This window comes from Aulonocara stuartgranti (assembly GCF_965226115.1).
Source record: "Aulonocara stuartgranti genome assembly, chromosome: 13".
Classification (NCBI taxonomy): domain Eukaryota; kingdom Metazoa; phylum Chordata; class Actinopteri; order Cichliformes; family Cichlidae; genus Aulonocara; species Aulonocara stuartgranti.
In genome coordinates, this window is record NC_138949.1 from 7,703,019 (window position 1) to 7,722,848 (window position 19,830).

Here is a 19,830-nt window from a genome sequence, read left to right on the forward strand (position 1 = left end):
TAAACATTAGCATGCCAGTATACTGAACCAGCAGTGTGAACAAGGTAATCTATCAGCTAACGTGTTAGCATGGTGTTTTAGCAGACGGGTGCTGCTCATGAAAACACTGTCATGCTTTGCTGAGCTGTGGCCTCGTTGTCTACTTCATAGCTTTTATTTAAAAAAAACTGGATGGTTTCTTACTGTTGGGCTTCAGATCACTAGGATAAAACATTGAATCTGATTCATTTGTCCAGCAAAGTTAATGCAAGCTTTGTCTTTATTTCATTTTTAGTTCACCAGTAAGTTAAAGCTCATGGACCCCAACATGGTTTCACGATATGGGCTGACCTTGTATCTCGGATGAGGATGAAAAGAGGTTCAAATCCCAAAAGATCCCAACCACAATAATTCCTGAAATATCATTTTCATTCAAGTGTGCGCTCTCATACCAGCCTGCAGCCAAATGCGTTCCAGGATGGTCCAAATATAGGTGGGCCCATGGCGACGGGTAGAGCTGAGGTCTGACACCTCGGACAGAGCCGCTTCAAGACGGGATAGTGCAACTGACGAAGGACTCTGTGAACCTGAAGCAGGATCATAGGTAAGAAATGGGAGCTGTTAGTGCTGCAAATGTTTCCTCATCTTGCACATTAAACCAACTAAACACTAAAGTGGTGATTTACAACCTGAACAATGAATATGCATATGTTAGCATTGATGAGAAGCAGACAGAAACTGTGTTTTCTTCCGTAGAGAAAAAAAAGTAAAATATTTCAAAGCCAGTAACTATAATGTCCTGAATCCCTGAACACTAAATGTGCAGGTTGCAGATCCTGCTCTAAACACAGGTGTGAGTCACATCATTGATATTTAAACAGCACATCTGGTTTCCGGAACTGGGTTGCAGACAAGCAAACAGGGCTTTTAATCCAGAATAGGTCAAAAGCTGGGGGATTTAGACTGACCTACAAATTCACCTTTCTCACTGCTATTTACCCAAAGCCATAGAGAGAGCAGGATGTGTTTAACTTAAACTAATCAATTCGGCATGTTGCAATCCAAATATGCACAGTGACATGTCGTTTCTAAAAGATTTGAGCAAGCGAGAGAACAGACCAGTGGAGGTGTCCTGGAAGTCAGGCAGGATGAGGTGGATGGAGGGTTTCCTGCCGCTGGGGCTGACCTCTGTCCTCTCAGGCATCGGTATACTGCTGCTGTCATCTGTCTCGCTGTAACACATCAGAGAGGACATTCACATGTACTGTTTTTGTTTTTATCCGTGAGATTCCACCTGTGACTGAAATTAAAGATCAAGTCCATCTTAAATAAATTGGCTTTAATACACATAATTTGTGTATTACAGCTCGCTTGCTAATAATGAAAAGGAAAAGCAAAGGTGTGCGATAGCCAGGTCCTCCTTCTGCTTTTAGCATTTTGCTATGCTAAAGGTTATGCTAAAGCTAAAAAGTATCAATGACTCACTTTTAACATGAAGGCAGCATAAAGGAAAAATAAGTCAGGAAATGGTCAACAGATAGATAGATAGATAGATAGATATTCTTAAACATTTTGAAATGGCTAGGCTAGCTTAAATTACATTGTTCTGAAAAGTATTTGTCCATTTTTAAAAATACATATTTGTACAACATTTTTCCTTAATAAATGCAGTCTCAAAAATTGCACATTAAAGTTTATTAGCTTCCTCAGTTCTTTCCTCCTGCATCTTTTCTCTGTATCAAGTTAGAAGGAGAGGTCAAAGAAAAAAGCCAATGAAACATGAGCTAGCGAGCTAACTGTGTAGTAGAGCTGGGCGATAGAACGATAACGATATGTATTGCGAAATAAATTTTTCTCGATAGAAAAATTAAACTATTGCGATAGGCCTCACTGCTCTTGTCCTCTTAAAAAAAAGAAAAAAAAAAAAGAACAGCCAATCCAAATTAAGTAGCGCAGAGCCGAACCAATCACAGCCGCAGCGTCACGTCACGTGACTTGTTACGTACAGTACAAGTGCCAAGCCGCACGTGTGTATTTGTTTGGGAAGCAGCCAGCCGCCGTGCCGCCTGGGTAATGGAGGAAATGAGTGCGCCAACTAGAGAAAATCAACCGAGAGCGTGACTGAAGGTTACCGAAGAGAAAACAGATGATGGTTCCAATGCTGGAGAGATTGTCGAATGGAAGAGCCATAGAAGCTCCGTAGTGTGAAGGTATTTCGGCTATTTCAAGTCAAACAGAGTAGCGCGCACTGTAAATTGTGCTGAAAGCAAGTCTGGAAATACAATAAACCGGTGCATGCTCAGTCTCTGACTGGAAGCGCTAATTCGTCATTCGGCTTTTGTCAGACTAAAGTAACTGTTAAAACTGTTTGAAAAGCTCAGCTATACAACAAGGAGAGATTGAGAATTTCCTTTTAGTTCTCAGTTTATTTGATATTGACAAAAGTTAGTCAGTTTTCTCTGTTATTCTGTAAAACAAACTAAGATTTATTTTTAGAATTAATATTTTGTTTCTAAGTGGAATTGACAATTTAGTAGTCTGCTTTGTTTGTTCTATTTTGAAACTTAAACGCTTTAGCGGCTGCCTTTTGTGTAGTTTGCAATATTTGCCTTTATTTATCTGAAAAAGTCTCATGTTCCTTAAGTACATCTACTCTGTTCAACTTATTATGGGAAATAAATATTTAAATCAAAACAAGCTGCTGATTATTTCACATTTTACTTGTGAGCAACGGCACATTTAAATCTTACAAATATAGTTATTTGGCTTATATCGTGATAGATATCGTTATCGCCTGAAATGAAAAAAACATATCGTGATATGAAAAAATCTCATATCGCCCAGCTCTACTGTGTAGCAACACTAATGCATGCTTCCATGCAGAGGTTCACAGTGTAACCAGTGTGATGTCGAGCATTATACTTGTTACTGTAGCAGAAACTGCACTTCCTGAAGTTCCAGCATGCCATTTATTCAAGAACCACTTGACTGAGCCATTAGTGAAGCCTCAGCTTTGTGGATGCATAGTAAATGCACAACATTCAGGGGGAAAAGATATTTGAAACCTTATTTCTGGAAAAAGTCATAAAATGTGAAGTCGTTTTTAATCAGATTCAAGTGGTGAGTCAGTAGATGTAGTTTTTTCAAACCTGGAGTTATTAAAATGAGCTTTATTCTAATTTAAATAGAGATTTCAAAAAAATACCTACTGGTGTTACCCACACACGTCTACAAGGAGTTTAGTGTGGAAGCTATGCCTGAGAGTCAGTCATCAGCTACTTTGAGTCATTGAAGTGGCCCTCTCCAATGTACTGGATGCAATGATTATCACCTGATGTGAGGTATGGACCATCTAAATTATTTTTTCTTGTGTTCTGGTCAGTGAAATTCTAATGTGTCAACATTTAGTATTTATTATTAGGTATAATTTTGTTTGTGTAATACATAAATAGAGTCTATGGAGGTACCTGGCTTAGCAAACTAGCTAGCATTAGCTGATGCTTTAACTTAGTGCACCACTTTTTGTCCAAATGTTGGTCAGGCGAGCACGAGACAGTCGTTGGTATCAATTCCTTCATGCTCCAGGAGCTGCCTGCATACTCTCGTCACATGAGTCCAGGAATTGCTGTGCACCAAAAGAAACACAGGACCCACCATACCAGAATTTTAACCCAATACCTAATGGCAGTCAGGGTGCTGATGCCTACCCTGTAAGGCCTGTGTGTCTCTCCTCAGATACGCTTCTACAGACCTTCACTGACCCACCACCAAGAGAGAGCTCTTGAGCAATGGCATGAAGGAGCTAAAACTGATTGAGAACCCCTTCTGCTGCCAAACTGACCAGATCAATATCCCAGATGTTTAACTGACTTCATGCTAAACTCTGATTAAGAAATGGTCAAAGAGTATATTTGTTGTTCATCCTCCTAGCTCCTTCAGGAACTATATGAAAATAAAGAGTTAGATGGGAAATTTTTACAAAGAAAATACAAATTCCATGCAAATTTTTGTCTGTAATCGTTCTACCAGCCTTCATTTATAAATAAATATAATTTTTGCATTTGTTTTTTTTTATATTTGTATTTTTGTATTGGTTTTGGTAGTGCCTTTAGTGTTCAGTTATTATGAAGGGTAATAATGAGCTTTGCTGTATGTCAGTTCTGGTATTCAAAACATGAAAAAGGTCAACATCTCAAAAGCACTCAGGTCACAGGTAGAACATTATATCAGAAAAAGCATTAATGCGTGAACACACACACACACACACACACACTGAATAACACCGTAGCAGAGACAGCCGCCCCCTCCCAGCCTCATCGTGCACAACAGCACAGAAACTATTTGAGCTAAACGGTAATGCACATTTTGCAGCGCACGATAAACAAAGTAGCGCCAATGCTTATCTCTCTTGTGCATGCTCACCTGGAGCGGCTGACATCATAGCGGCTCTGCCAGTGCTGCAACATCTCCTCACAGGTATGCAGGGCTGCAGCCGGGCCGAGCAGCACCTCTTCAAGCTTTACCTTTGTGAACAGCAAACTGGAACAAGAAAAAGCCACAATGCATTTTTGTTTAAATTTGAACTGTTTTGTTTTGTTTTTATAACCAGAACATCTGTTCATATAAGATTAACTAATATGCACATTAATCTGTAAACTGAGTGCATGAGATTGAAAGCCTTGAACAGTTCTTATTGTTACATAAAAGATTGGAGGGGATGTAAAAGCTACCAGCTATTATCCCCTGCAACAGACTTTAACCTTATTTGGTTACAAGAGTTAGAAAACACATCACAAGACATAAATTTGCATGCAAGCATGTGTGTTTGTGCTAGTGCAGTACCTGGGAGCTTAGAGCCCATAAACATATTGCATGTAGAATAATGCACATATGGATCAACAGAAGCAGAGACAGTAAAGATAGTCATCAACAACAACCTTTAAGAGTTGTGTGTGTGTTGAGAGGCTGATGAGAGGAGGCTGTAGAGTGTTTCCGCTCGGCCCTTTTAGTTGAAGACAACTGGTTAAGTGATGTGGGAGTCTCTGATGTGAAAGTCTGTATGTCTGTGTGTTTGTGTGTGTGTGTGTTTGTGTGTGTTTGCCGTTGTGTGTGTGTAGTAATTGCCAGAAGGGGCTCTCAGAGGATGGGGTCTGTCATGGGCATCACTCATCCATGAGTGTGAGGAGGGAGAGAGGGAAAGAGGCAGAGAGACTATGGTGTTTGCAACATCTGACGCCAAGCTGTCCACTGCCTCTGTTGAAGGCTCCTCCAATTATTCTGTGCTCTCCTGTCAAGGGGGAGGGAGGGAGTCTGGAGGGGGGAGGCGGTGGGATGAAGAAGAGGTGGATGAAGTGATGGAGGGAAGGTGAGGATCAATGGCTGAGCGAAAGGAGTTCGTGTCAGGGGAGAAAACTCTTGTTGAAATGCGCCTCGTTACTGACTCACGGGTCGGTGCACGGCTGGGAGAAGGGAGTGTGTGCGGAGGGTGTGAAGCAATGATGGAGGGATTTTTGAAAAGAAAAAAATGTACGAGTGTGGGAGGAACGGGGTTGGATTTGCTGACATGCAGATGACAAGTGCTGCCGAGGGACGCTGAGTTAAGGATACGCCTGCCAGTAGGAGTCCACCAGAGTGTGTACGTGTGGTTGTGTGCATCTCTCTAGACTCCCCGTTACCGGTGTGACAAAGCGTTTAGAAGCTTTGTGATGATGTAAACCCATCTAAGTGTTAAGATGTGACAAAGTGTGTGTGTGTGGGTGTATCTCACGTGAACAAAGAACCGTGTAACCTGAAAGTTTGTAATTATTTTCTAATAAAGCTGCTGAGTTTCAAATGAGCATGTAAAACTTATATTGTGTAATGTTTGTACAACAAATAATATAAATTTCATACTCATTCATAGATAAATTACAGTAATCTTGCTTTTTTCTTCCAGTCAGTTTCAATTTGTCATTAATGAAACCCACTCCTTCATGGTAATTTCAAAATAAGAGCTTGCAAAGAAATAAATTTGCAAGTTTCTTCTGAAACTGAAAGAAAACTGGAGTTCATAGGAGGCCATTAATATGGTTAATGGAGCTACATAACTAAAAAAGTGCTTTGAAATCAGCAAAGATACCCTGTTGTTCTGAATCCCTTGTTTAATTTAATGAAGTTCAAGTTATTGTATATTGTGCACACTCACTGATCACTCTCTAATCAGCCAAAGGTGATTTAAGTGTTGGTGCCAGACGGGCAGGTCTGAGTATTTCAGGAACTGCTGATCTGTTTGGATTTTCCCGCATAACCATCTCTAAGCTTTGCAGGGAATGGTGAAAATGCCTTGTTGATACCAGAGATCCAAGGGAAGATTGGCCAGAGTGCTTCAACCTAATAGGATGGAAACAGGGGCTCAAACAACCAATCACCACAACCAAGGCATCCATCTCTGAACACACAAGAGATGAAACCTTAAAGCAGACAAGCTACAGCAGCAGAAGACCACAGCGGGTACCTCTCCTGTCAGCTGAGGCTACAATATACATAGGCTCACCTAAACTGGACCACAGAGGACTGGAAAAATGTTGCTCTGTTGCAACATTATGATGGTAGCGTCACAATTTGGCCTAAACAACATGAAAACATGGATACAATATAATCCAATGAACGATAAAACTATAAAACTAAAAAGAAATGTCTCTTGCTGCTTTAATATCCTGCATCTTTTAGAATATTCAAAGGACTGGCTCACCTCAATATAACGCTTTTCCATTGTACTGAAGCGCCTAAAGTGCTTTATACAACATGTGTCATTAACCCAAGAATTTTCCCCTATATTTAAGTGTTTTCTCTGATGATTTCATCAGGAGCAACTCAGAGTTCAGTATCTTCTTCAGGAATACTTTGGCATGCAGACTAGAACAACCAGGAATTAAACCAACAACCCTCAAACTAGTAGATACCCTGCTCCACCTCTGGAGCCATAGCCACCCACAACAACAAACATCTTCAAGAAGATGGTTGTCATTTTCTATCAACTAAATCTTATTTGTAGAGCTTCAAGTGTTCCTCTGCATAAACACTATGAGTTCAGCTCTTGAGTTCCCACTATATGTGAGCCTTTTGCAGACATTGTTAGGTGCAATGTTGCATCAAAAAAATATTTTTGGGAGACAGCGGATGGTGAATTACACGCCTCGCTCCCCTCATGCAATATGGCAAACACACCATCCCGATTTGCTGGTCTATTTAATTGTAAATTTCCCATATTTCCCGCTGATATGTCAATGCTGCCACTACTGCCCTGCATTGCTGCTTGCTCTTTCAACCCATCCACCACCCCGGCATCTACCTGTAGGCTTCATGGCTAGATTAGACCATCATCATTCCCTAGATGCCAGTTTCTAACTATATTCTGATACTGTAACAAATAATCAAACGCGAGTTTTCGGACCTCTGGAAAGTGTTGAAAGGCTTTTGAATAATGTTTGTAGTGCTAAATTTCACTAGGCTGCACTACTTTTGATAAAAACTGGAGCTAAAATGATGGGAAAAGCTCAATTAATTTCATTACTTGCATCTTTTATGTACAAATATTGTCATCATTTACTAGTTAATTCCAATATCTTTTACTTGTTGGTAAAAGTAAAAGCAGCTGGAATATACTTTCAGATTAAAAGCTTAAAAAGGGATGTGTTTTGCCCTTTCGGTTAGTGAAAGGCTTCAGTAGCATCAAACATGATGAACGTCATCTGAAAAACAGCAAAGTGAAGCAAACTGTTACAACGGAAAGGTTGAAAAAGACTTATGTTTGCATTCAAGACATTTTTATTCTTGTAGCAATCAGAAAACAGGAACATCGGCATATGAAATTGGTAAAATTAGGAAAAGATGTCACCGTCACTGATATAGGGCTTCTAATATGGCATATTAGAAGGTATAAAAATAAAAAAACAAGTTTGTTGAAAATATAGCACAGTAAAGTCATATATTCATTCTACAGCGTGTTTTTGCACGATTAATTCACTGTGAACATAAAAAAGAAATATCAACTGATCTAAGTCATCCAAGGATAGAGCCTTTTCCTCTATTACAATCAGTGCTCTCCCTCACAGCTCCACAACAGACAGATTTCATCAAGATTACAACATTCAAAACTGCACATGAAATTACAAAGGCTGTCATTTCCAGCCTCCTGGGAGTGAGCCTGGTGTGTGCAGAGTGGAGTGTTTGAGGATGCATAGCAGTGAGTAGTGTAGCTCAGAGTAAGAGCTCAGTGGTGGCTGGCTAAGAGCGGTGAGCACCAGCGTAAACTCCATATAAAAATAGCTAATAATGTTCCTTAGAAAAAGTGGTACATGTGCAGTATTACTCATTTTGCACTCCCACAGATCAGAGTGCGGATACTCTACAGGCAGATGGGTGCACGCACACACACAGAAAAGTGCACGTGTGCGTCACACTCGAGTATATAATGAGTATACAGTTATACAGTATGCACATCCATAGAGAATAACACGCAAGACCCATGCTTGCTCAGAGCACATAGTAATCCAGGCCTGCATGTGCAGGCTAACACATGCTTGTGCAGAATCACACACACACATGTAGCAGTACACGCTCCTGCTGCAACATCCCGTTAGATGAATGCAGAATCAAAGGCTGGGATTAATCATTCTCTTTAGTACAAACTGTGAGACCACAATCACTGTCTCTACTCCTCTCTCTCCCTCTCATACACACACATGCACACATGCAACCCTCCCCCTCGTCCCTGTATTGCCTCAGCTCTCTCAATCTGTAGCAGAATCCCATTTCACATTGAAATGCATGCCTCTTTACTGAGTGATTAAAATTTCAAAGAAAAGGGAGAAATGGAGACTGAAAGATAAAAAAAAAAGAGAGACAACAAAAGGAAGAGAAAGAAAGAAGGAGATAGGATGAGACGGAGAGACAGAAGACGGCAGAAGCCGGGGGTAGAGGATGTGGGAGAAAAAGGAGGAAGGAGAAATTGTGTATGCTACAGTGAGCTGACAGTTTGCTGTGGTGCAGAGAGGCAGTGGCAAACAAGAATCACACACATGCATGCACACATGCAGTGACACACAAACATGCGTGAGCAAGATTACGATCTCAAACACACGGTCGCATCCTCTTCGCCCCCTCCACAGCAGACAAGTACACACACAAAACACACACATGCACGACTGTCGCGGAATGCGAGCTTTGATCTCAGATGCTCGCTCACGTTTTCAAAGCAAATGATATTCAATGAGCTCGTTACTGAGAAAACACATCCTTTCACACCAAGTCTTTTGGATCTTTTATTCTCTGACTTTGAGGTCTGAAAATGGGCCTCAGTCCAGATGGTCCAGAATGTTCTAGGATGGATTTAGGACCATGTTTCTGTTTGCAGTGGCTGGTTGCATTGCATTGCAAGTTCAGTGATACAGTGTTTGCAAAAGGCCGTCATAATATTTGACTATTCCTCTCTGTCTGCATGACAGTATGGAAACAAGCATACTCTGTAGGTTCAGGTGGAGACATTGATGCATTACTATATAAATTTGAGATTTAACACTGGTGTGCCTATGAAAAACCTTAGATGGCTCAGTCAGTGAGCTAAAAAGCTGCTGCCACACAGTCACACAACAGTGTCATCTGCATAGAAATTTAGTTAATTTTTTAGGAAAAGCTATTCTTGCCTGTACATATCCACACAACTCAATAACACCACCAGGTTACAACTTGCTAGCTATATAGCTAGCACTGAAACTAAATTTATCTGGCTTTCCTCACTAATTTATTATGTAAAGGCTGGCTGGCTAAGGGTGAGAAAGAAAGTGAAAAGAAGGAAAAGGGGAATTACAAGGTTGTCATTATTTCATAGATTCAATTTTGAATAGTTAAAATGAACCGATTGAGGCAGATACTAGCAGCTAGCAACTAGCATTTTGAGTTGCACTTCTGGTGACTCTTCTTTTGGCTCTTTTTTTGGTCTCCACCTACTTCATCATAAGCTGCCAAAATGCTCCACTTCATCTGACTGGCTTCACATACATCACTTAAAAAAACCTAAAAACAGTTACTGCAAATAAAAATAGGATAAGAAAGAGGATATCAAGAAGCTAATCAGCTGCTAGCTGCTGCTGCTAAAACAGCTGCTAAGAGAGCAGCTGAGGGAGATGCAGAAGGGAACACACTGACACCAGTGTTGCCAACTCCTCAGTAAGGAAAATTGCTATTGGTTGTCCTAAAAGTCGCTAGAAGTCGCTAAATGACGTCATCGCCTAATTTGCATAATTGGTCATGCTAATCTAATTGTAACCTATGTTGTTGGAGAGAGAAATAACATCGTGGAAGAGACATAAAGTGAGTAAAAAATGTCCTAAATGCATTTAGAGTTTATTTAGAACTACAAATTAAATTTCTTTTAGCAATTGTTGTTTTTTTAATGTCACAATTCCAACCCTGCTCCTTTACCCGGGCTTGGACCGGCAAAAGTGACCCGAAATAGGCACTCTGGTGGAGTTACTTTGTGTGTGTTTATAAGTAGTTTTAAACCTTGTGATCCACAAAACAGCATAAGAGTAAAAGAAGAACTGACTGCATTACAGCTTGTTGATACGCACTTTCACGTCTTTTTTTAGAGACTTTTTTTTAGAAGAAAAGTCACTCAGGGGTCTGAAAACTAGCTAAATATAGCGACAAAGTCGCCAAGTTGGCAACACTGACTGACACTAGAAAATCTTTCAGTATAAAGCTAATGCAAAAAAAAAATATTCACCAGTGCCCTGCTCATAACTTTATCTTTGTAATCCAACTTAGACCAGCTATCACTTTAGCTATAATGTTTTTAATGCTATTATGCACTTCATGATTATTGATTGGCTAATAGTTTGGGCTTAAGCAACTAGAGCCAGCCTATTCACATCGCTACTGTATGCCTCTCTCTCCACTAATCTGATGGCTTAGTTTCAATGTGTTACTGACTTGACAGTAAATTATTATTACAGGTAATAACAAATAATACATCTGGCAAACCTCGATTAATGGTTCATTTGTTCCTTTCAGGAAACTACCAACAAAAAGATATGTTTCCTTCTTTCTTTCCTTTTTTTCTGACTCAGTGTCTTGGTAGTGATCTGTAACAACAGTTTGGAAACAACAACGATGCTGCCTGCTCTATCCATATGACCTCATGGTTACCGGGGCGATGGGGATTCCTGGCGCAGAGAGTGATGTGATTGGCTGAGCCCGGAAAAGAGCTCTTAAATGGGTCAAAGCAGTCAAGTGTCTCTGCGAAGGAGGTGTGTGTGTCTAAGAGTGTGTGATTGTGCATCGAGACAGTGGGAGAACGCATGCGAGCTACCGACTGTACCTACAGCACAGATCGGTAAATCAGTTCTGTAATCAACAGTGTCTTTCCTGGATTTTCCCACTCTGTGTTTTTCTCCTTCTGTCAGGCTCTCGTGTCCTTCCTTCCTTTCGCTGTTTGATCAGTTTTGTTGTTTTTTTTCTTGTCTGCATTTCCTCTCCCTCCTGATCTATGGATGCACCCCATCTGTCTGCTCTGCGACCGTGGAGGCCAACACTGACCCCAAATGGCTGTACTCTGTAATGCTTGACTGGGCTTTGAGATAGAAAGAAAACACATCAGAAAGATGATGCAACATGCTTCCAAATTATTGTTAGTGTGAAATAATTGGCCTTGATAGTTAATGTTGTCAGTGTCAGATACAATAGAGCTTTTCCCACTGCTAATGAGCATGTTTTTTTTTTTTTTAGATGTTTTTGTGCCGGATGACTAGAATTATGTGAGTGAAATACTGTTAGGAAAGAAACTAGAGCTATGGGCTCATGCTGCAACCAACCTGCTTCAAATCAAACCGGATTCTAATTAAAAATCGTTCTTATCACTTTCTCATACTTATGATCTTGCGTACTTTGCCTACTACAATACTTTATCTATTAACTCTGGTATACTTTAAAAGTCTTGGTCGAATATGATTCTGCACAAAGGTGAAGAAATGGTTAGTAATACCAGCCCTGAAGCCAAAGGTCAAAGGTTCAAGCCCTTAAACCTGCAACATGTCCTTTCACATCACTACTTTCCTCCATGCCCAAAATGAGTTCACTTCAATTGTCAAAGTGTGTGTGCTTAGCGTAGCGGACAGGTGGGTTTATGTGTTAGGATGTCTTAGCTCAGCCAGGACAGCAGTGCTTAGGTCTGGGTCAGAGCTGCAGTGTTAAAAGGGTAAGGGTGTATGAGGGGCATCGGTACCGCAATGCAGACTTCCACTCTGGCACGTCTAAATAAGGCTTCAAGTGTGTGTGTGTGTGTGTGTGGTGTGTGCTTGGCCTTTTGTGTAGCGGAGCAGACACCCTATCCCTACGGAGAGGACTGGTGTTAGGATAGAACCTGGCTGCACCGCTCTCTGGAGCTCTCTTACACACACACTTAAAAAACAATCTACAAAGTGTTAGAAGTGCAGCGATCGATTGAATTATCCTCAGTCCACCAACATTTTCTGTTGCGTACGTGTGTGCATGTGTGTGTGTGGGATGGCATAGTAGGTTTTACTTGAAGTTGTCAGGGTGCTGGCCGAGGGCCAAAGTAAGGGTGTCCAGAGCATGACGGTGGTGTTTCTGGGCACTGAGCAGCAGGGTGAGCAGGTGGAGGGAGTGTAAGTCATCCCCACAGAGAGATAAAGCTGCCTGAAGGGGCTCCATAGCTGCTGATACCTGCCAGATAAACACCAAATTTGTCAAAAAGAAAAAGAAAAAAAACAAGTTTGTCAAAAAAAAACAAAAAAATATGCTTCAGTATTGATTCCATTGGCTTGCTTTTACCTGGCGTACGATGGCCAGCTGCAGAGCCAGGTACATGGCAATCTGCGCATCCTGAGGGTCCAGTGAATGAGCTCTGTAGAGGGAAGACAAATAGCTCAGTGAGGGTGGACTGTTGAACTGTGTGGCTCGCTTGCGTGGCTGAAACACGTGATAGAGAATGAAACAAGCCTGACTTACTTTTTCAAAGCATTTAGTGCCTTTTTGTTGAAGTCGTTTCGGTCTGTGGTCAGAGAAGCTGCAGGAAAAATGGGAAATTTACAATTTCAGATAAAAATAAAAGCTGATGATGGACTACGGTTCAAACAAGTTAAAACAAGAGTTGGAATCAGGGGCAGTTATATGAAGGCCTGTGTCTTGACAAGTAGCTTAGACAGTTCTGACTAAACTATTTCCTATTAGCCAGAAATGAGACCTACCGTATTTTTCGGACTAATAAAGCGCACTTAAAATCCTTTAATTTTCTCAAAATCGACAGTGCGCCTTATAATCCGGTGCACCGCATGTATGAATTCTGGTTGTGCTTACTGGCCTTGAACCAATTTTATGTGGTACACGGTGCTCAAAAATCTGTTTTAGTCAAATAATGTTTTAGTACGACTTTGGTAAGCTACGAAGCCGCACCGCCTGATGGCTTGCCGGAGCATTACGGCTGCCGTAGGCAGGAGCCTCGAGGAGTAATCTGGGTCCAAAACTCCGTCATATTCAGGTCCCAAAGTCAAACAAACACTGCGGTACACTGAGAGTTAAAAACTGTCTAATTTCTTTCATCTTTAATAAAATGATCAGCGTTGCTGCTTAACCAGGTGTAACAATTAAGTTTAACATCCAGGCATCCATGAAACCGGAAATTCTGAAATTTTACGGAGTTAGCAGAAAGTTAGCTCGCTATTTTTTACCTTAATATAATATACCATGTTCTGACTGAGAGATTTCTGAAACATTAAAACTTACAGCTCTGCTATCACAATAAAAGTTAACGTGGCAGGATGCTGTAAACAGATCAAACTTCAGTCGGGAGAACAAATGAGATAATCCATCCACAATACGAGGTTAGTCATTAATATACAGCAACAACATGGGAATAGAGCAGCTGTGAGATAATTCTACATTAATGGATCAATGGTACAGAAGAGGAGGAAGCAAGAAGAATGAGTTGAGTAAAGTTTGACTTATCTGACTGTTTTGTTTCGCTTAATGCGCCTTATAATCCGGTTCGCCTTATGGTCAGAAAAATACGGTAAATTGTGTCCTATGGAACAGCTCAAATTCATCGCAAGGTTTTCTAGCTAGCTGCCTTCACCTACACTTCACTTACAGTTTTGCATTATGCTGACTGACGCTCAGGTTTTAGATTGCTCCAACGCTCCATTTCGTATGAGGTCAATGAGAGCAGATAATTCACTAAGCTCAGGGCAAAGCTCTGGCTATGGACATAGTTTCCCTACACTTGTTGCTCGGTTCCTTTTTTGGGGAGCAGTTTGAAAAAAGAATACCAGGATATAAACTTGTTTCAGAGAGTGGATGAACTGACAGGTTTTATAAAGGTCCAGTCTAATATAAGGCAAACATGAATTATTGAATCAGGCAATGCTACTCTCACAGACCCAGAATAAAAAGTCCCATAGACAGTAAGATCTAGTTAACACTTGTCGACTAAGCTATTTCCTGCTGGCAGTGGACACAATTTAAACTGTGTCCATTGGAAATCAAGTGAACCCAACATCAGCCCTGAACTCATTACAAGGTTCTGTAGCTGGCTGCCTTCTTCTTTGCATGACCACAAACTGCTGCTTTTCTCAGGGAATTCCAAACAAATGACCAGTGGTATTGTTTTTATTTTGGATAGGATGTTCTCCATATATTTCTTCAGATTGTGTGGTTAGATTTACCATCAGAGGCCTGCAGACTGCAGCAGAGTCCCAGAGCCAGGTAGGCTTTAGGCAGAAATTCTCCTGCTTCCTCCCCCATAGACACCACACTCTGGGACAGAGCCTCTGCCTCCTTGATCTGCATACACACATAAACACATTAACCTCTGAAGGATGTTAGCTGGGATGAATATGCGGCAGAGGGACGAGGAAAAACACCCAAGTTGAATCAATTTTTGGTGAAACAATAAGCTACATGGAGATTGGGCTGTTCGAAGCATCGCGCAGAACTGTCTCTTTGTCTTCGATCTCTTTGCGTAATCCCCAGCTGACTCTGTGATGTGGAGATCAGTGCTCTGTAGAAGCCATACCATCTGTTACAGTCGACTCAGTCGACTTCTTGTTCTTTTTGGGGCTTTTGTGGCTCTTTGAGACTCTGATTGCGAAGCTGGGATCAATCACATGCCTCCCTCATGGGTGAGCATGATGGATAAGACTGATAAAACTCATAAAAATAAAAATAAAAAAAATCTATATTTGCTGTGTGAATTGTGAGGTACTGTAAAGTGAGCTGAAAACTTTGCCAGTCTGTCCAGCAAAATGTGTCTGCGATGCAGTGGGGAGGGACGTGAGTTTAGTGCGAGGACAGTCCGGACAGATTTGCTTGAAGGACAGCGCAGAGTTTGCTGAAGGACACACACGCTCGCCCACACACACAGCAGTAGACTGCAGGCGGTGTGTGGCTGAGCCGAGCCGAGGTGCTCTGAGCTGAGGAAAAAGTGTGTCACTCCGTGTGAGGTATGGCTGGTGGCGGGCGGGCAGGTGGGTAGATGGGCGTGGGTGGAGGTGGGGGGGTAATGCCTTTGACAGCACACCAGTGCAACAGCAAGCAAACTGCTCTGACACCCCCCCCCTCCGCTTCATGTCCTCCTCCTCCCTTCATCCTCCTCCTCTGTTCTCTCTCCCTTCCTCTGAATCCAGCCCTCGCTCTTTTAAAGCCTGCGCACAATAGACCAGCCGTTTACACGCGGACCCTGTCTGTGCATGTTTTAGGCAGATTATGATTTTGTTTTGTTTTTTCTCCTCCCCTTGAACAGTGTGGAGAAAGAACACGTCGCCATTGTCTGTGGAAAACCTTGAATCTGCAAAAAACTGCTCTTCAGGAATTTAGAAAAGCAGCTTTACGTGCAAGATCGAGAGTCCCACAGTTCATGGTGATGTCACTGGTTTGGGGGATTTCAGATATGTCTACAAGAAACCTACGAAAAACCACAGAAAAGAGCAAAAAATGTTAAAATACGTAACGTTGTTGGCTGCAGTAAATATCAGCCCAGACTGTCCAGTGGAGCTGATGGTGGATAACAGTGGCACATTTATGTAATGCCACACTGCACTACGACCATAGTGTCCCATTGTGATTACGGCTGTAAGCTCCTTAGTGTTTCCAGCCTGCCATGATCTCCAGCCACTGACAGATGTGCTCTCTCCATTTGCCTCTGTTAGCTCCACTTTTCTAATCTCTCTTTCTCTCTCCAACTCCCTCTCTCCCTCTACACTAAATAACACTGTTGATGTTATTTTCTCTTTCCTGCTGAGATCATGCACTGAAGGAGTATCCAAGCAGGCCCGGGATTCACAGTAGTAGTGTGTAACTGCCTGACTGACCCCAGCATTAATCCCAAATATCAGGGGTCTCGAACTCCAGGCCTCGAGGGGCCGGTGTCCTGCAGTTTTAGATCTCACCCTGGGTCAACACACCTGAATCAAATGATTAGTTCATTAACAGGCCTTCAAGACATGTTGAGGAGGTAACTTAGCCATTTAAATCTGCTGTGTTGGATCAAGGACACATCTAAAACCTGCAGGCCACCGGCCCTCGAGGTCTGGAGTTCGAGACCCCTGCCAAATATTAAGGACCCGGTGATGTCGTCTTACAACTTTTGATCAGCACATTAGATGCACTATGCAATTCTGTGACTCGATTTTATGTTATATTCTTGTAAGTACTAGCCAAAGCTGACCATGTGCAAGAAAACTGCTTCCATGGGAATTAAGAAGGTAAGCAGCAGCCAGGTGGTGCTAATCAAATGCACCTGATGAACTAATCATCAGCAAGTATGAGCATCTCTTAACACAAAGCTAAATGTTCCCAAGAGGGAAAGAAACTGCAAAAATCCCAGCAGCTACATCTCAGACTCTACAGACCTCAGCCAGCATGTTAAATGTTAAAATTCATGACAGTACAATTAGAAAAAGACTGAAGAAGTATGGCTAGTTGGAAGGTCTGCCAATTGGGTCGAGTGATGTTTTTGTGACAAAGTTAGAGCTCTGCAGCAAAAAAACTAACCACAAAAAGTCATTTTATCCCAATAATCTTAGTTTTATAATTGTTTAAAAAGCAAAGCTGTTCTGTTTTCCAACTACTTAAATCTTTTAGTAGCACTAAACCATGGGCTGTTTCAAGCATCTGACTGAGGGTGTAAAAATGTTTTTAACTGACACCCACAAAGCAGTGGAAAACTATAAAATGATATCAAATGGCTTCCAGCTTGTAATTCCCACTTTCCAAAATGGCATTAAGAAACGTCAGTTAAGGACAACTGTGAAAAGAAAGGCAAGCTCTGGAAGAACAAATTTACATGGCTGCTGGGTAGAAAGGCAACGTAAAACCCCCATATGACTGCAAATTAGCTAAAAGAAGGTTTAACTGACATGAGCGTGGTAGTGCACCATTTCACAACGCAGCTCTGACGCACAAACAAGAAACGCAAGCTCAAGTTTTCCGACTAGTCCCTACAGATTCCGGATGTGAACATCAGTAAAAATTTGGGAGGAGATCTTAAAAAGGCTGTGGTTGCAAGTCAGGCTCAAAATGTCATGATCCTGGGCCATGTTGGCCCAGTATTCTTAGTTCTCATGTGTCTTTGTATTCAGTTCCCTGTTTAGGCTCTGTTTCCTGAGTTGCCCTGTTGTGTTGTTCCCTGAGTGCTTTCCCTTTGTGACTCTCACCCCCTGTGTGCCCCTCTGTGTATTCATGAGCCCTCGTCCCCTTTCGTGTTTATTCCGTGTCTCCCCTGCCCGTTATGTTGGTGTTCTACTCGTGCTCTCTCTCCTCCTGTCTGAACCTCTGTACTTCCTGTTTCACCTCTCCCGTCAGTGTTGTGTTCACTCCTGCCATGTCTCGTGATTATTATCAGTGTCACCTGTGTTCCCCGTGTGCTCCCACTCCGCTCGTTAACCCTTGGTGTATTTATGTCTGCGTCTCCCTCAGTTCTGTGTCACGTTCTCCCTCATGCTGCGTGGATTTCCCTGTGTTCCTTGGTGAGCTTTATGTTAGTTTTTCCCCAGTCTAGTTTTGTATCGCCTATCATCTTCTGTTAAGCAATAAAGCTTCATCCCTTGAGTCCGTGAGTTTTTGCGATTGGGTCCTCATCCTGCCTGCCACACAGCCGTATCATGACACAAAATCTCTCTCTAAATACGTGTGAACTTGATCTTCCATTTCTGAAGTTTAAAATAAAGCAACGGTACACTAAGATTTGTTTCCTGCACGTTGTTTCATTTTAAAACTAATGAACTACGTCATTTGCTTGTGGCGTCCCACACTTTTGCATACTGTTTTGCAGGCTGGTTGTGTGACAAGCCTTTTACGCTGTCAGCATCTCTGTCAGTTATGAGCGTTCACATTATCAAGAAATAACACTCAATCACGCTAGCTGCTCCTTGCCTTGAGCTAAATGCTAATACCAGACTGCTAATATACTTACCGTGACAGTGCTGACATGCAGATGTTACCAGATGTAAAGTAAATGTTAAGCTTTGAGGGCAGATGCAGGGGTGCGTGCATGACTTCATTGAAAAGAGCTAATTAGTATGTATCAATGTAATTGCTAAATCCGTTTTAAGAAGAAGAGACGTGAAAGTCGTTGTCATGTGGCAAACAGGGCTGCTTCATTATGGCAAAAATAATAATCACAGTTATTTTGGTGAATATAGAAACCTTGATTTTTAAGATCTCCACCGTGCTTGACATGTGATATGAGGTGTTGTTGGCCAAACGTGGCGCTGTGTATCATGGCTAAACATGATCTAGACCAGGGATGTCCAACTCCAGTCCTACAGAGCTACTGTCCTGCAGCTTTTAGATGCATCTTTGTTCTGTCACACCTGAATCAAATGAATAGCTTGTTACCAGGCGTTTTCCTAACTTGATGGCATGCTGAAGAGGTAATCCAATCATTTGATTCAGCTGTGTTGGAGTAAAGATACATCTAAAAGCTGCAGGACAGTATTTCTCTAGGATTGGAGTTGGACACTTCTGTTCCAGACGTTGTGTGGTTTGTCCAGATGCAACACAAAGCTGAGCAGTGCTGCCATGTCTTTCTCACTTCCAAGCAAGCCATACTTTTTCAATCTTTTTCCAATTTTACTCATGAACTTTAACATTGTAACTGTAGAGTTTATGATGTTTATGGTTGAAATTTCTCTGCAGATTCCTCCTTGGTATTGAGTTAACACACACCTGAATGGTCAAAACCATCAATTGCTGCTAATTACCCTTTTAATTCCTATGGGTCCAATATGGTTGTACTTGGTTTTTCACTTAGTTTGCTGCTTTTGAATTTTGCATTGGTTTTGATAATCAAATAATAGCATTGTGTATGTCATGTTTTACTTTTATTACCATGTGTAGATGTGATTTGCAAAACAAAAAGTTCAAAAAGTAGGACCGAAATGAGAGAACAGTCAATGTAACAATAAATCAGTCATACTTTGTGTTTCATTAATGCAAATTTCTTTTGATGTTTATATTGGAAATCCTGGACACAGGATGTATGAGGATATATTTGCTATTCTGCATCTCTGTGTCACTTCTTTATAGTTAATGGCATAATTTCCAGCACACTGCAAAACAGACAAGGAAAACAGCTCCACCTACAGAAATGTGTATATATAGTAAATTTACACCACAACATGTGTGCCTGGGAAATTTAGTCCAAACATCGCAGCGAAAGTCAAACAACTTAAACATTTTTTAAAAATATAATAATTATGATTATATAACTGGCAAGTCTTACAGATCTGCCCCTAAAAGTACATGTCATGCAAACAAAGGAAATCATCAGCATTCTAATCAAAGCATTTTTCAACC

The 19,830-nt window shown here is 41.4% G+C and overlaps 1 protein-coding gene across 1 annotated transcript in view; it reads right to left on the reverse strand.

Moving 5' to 3' along the window:
• ttc7a (tetratricopeptide repeat domain 7A) overlaps positions 1-19,830 on the reverse strand; it is a 69,181-nt gene that overhangs the window by 27,217 nt on the left and 22,134 nt on the right. Inside the window, exons 13-19 of the mRNA XM_082556388.1 lie at positions 14,700-14,817; positions 12,988-13,045; positions 12,811-12,883; positions 12,542-12,702; positions 4,402-4,518; positions 1,099-1,211; positions 432-566 (exon numbers count right to left, since the gene is read on the reverse strand). Coding sequence (XP_082412514.1) covers positions 432-566; positions 1,099-1,211; positions 4,402-4,518; positions 12,542-12,702; positions 12,811-12,883; positions 12,988-13,045; positions 14,700-14,817 — 775 coding nt within the window. The remainder of the gene's footprint in view (positions 1-431; positions 567-1,098; positions 1,212-4,401; positions 4,519-12,541; positions 12,703-12,810; positions 12,884-12,987; positions 13,046-14,699; positions 14,818-19,830) is intronic.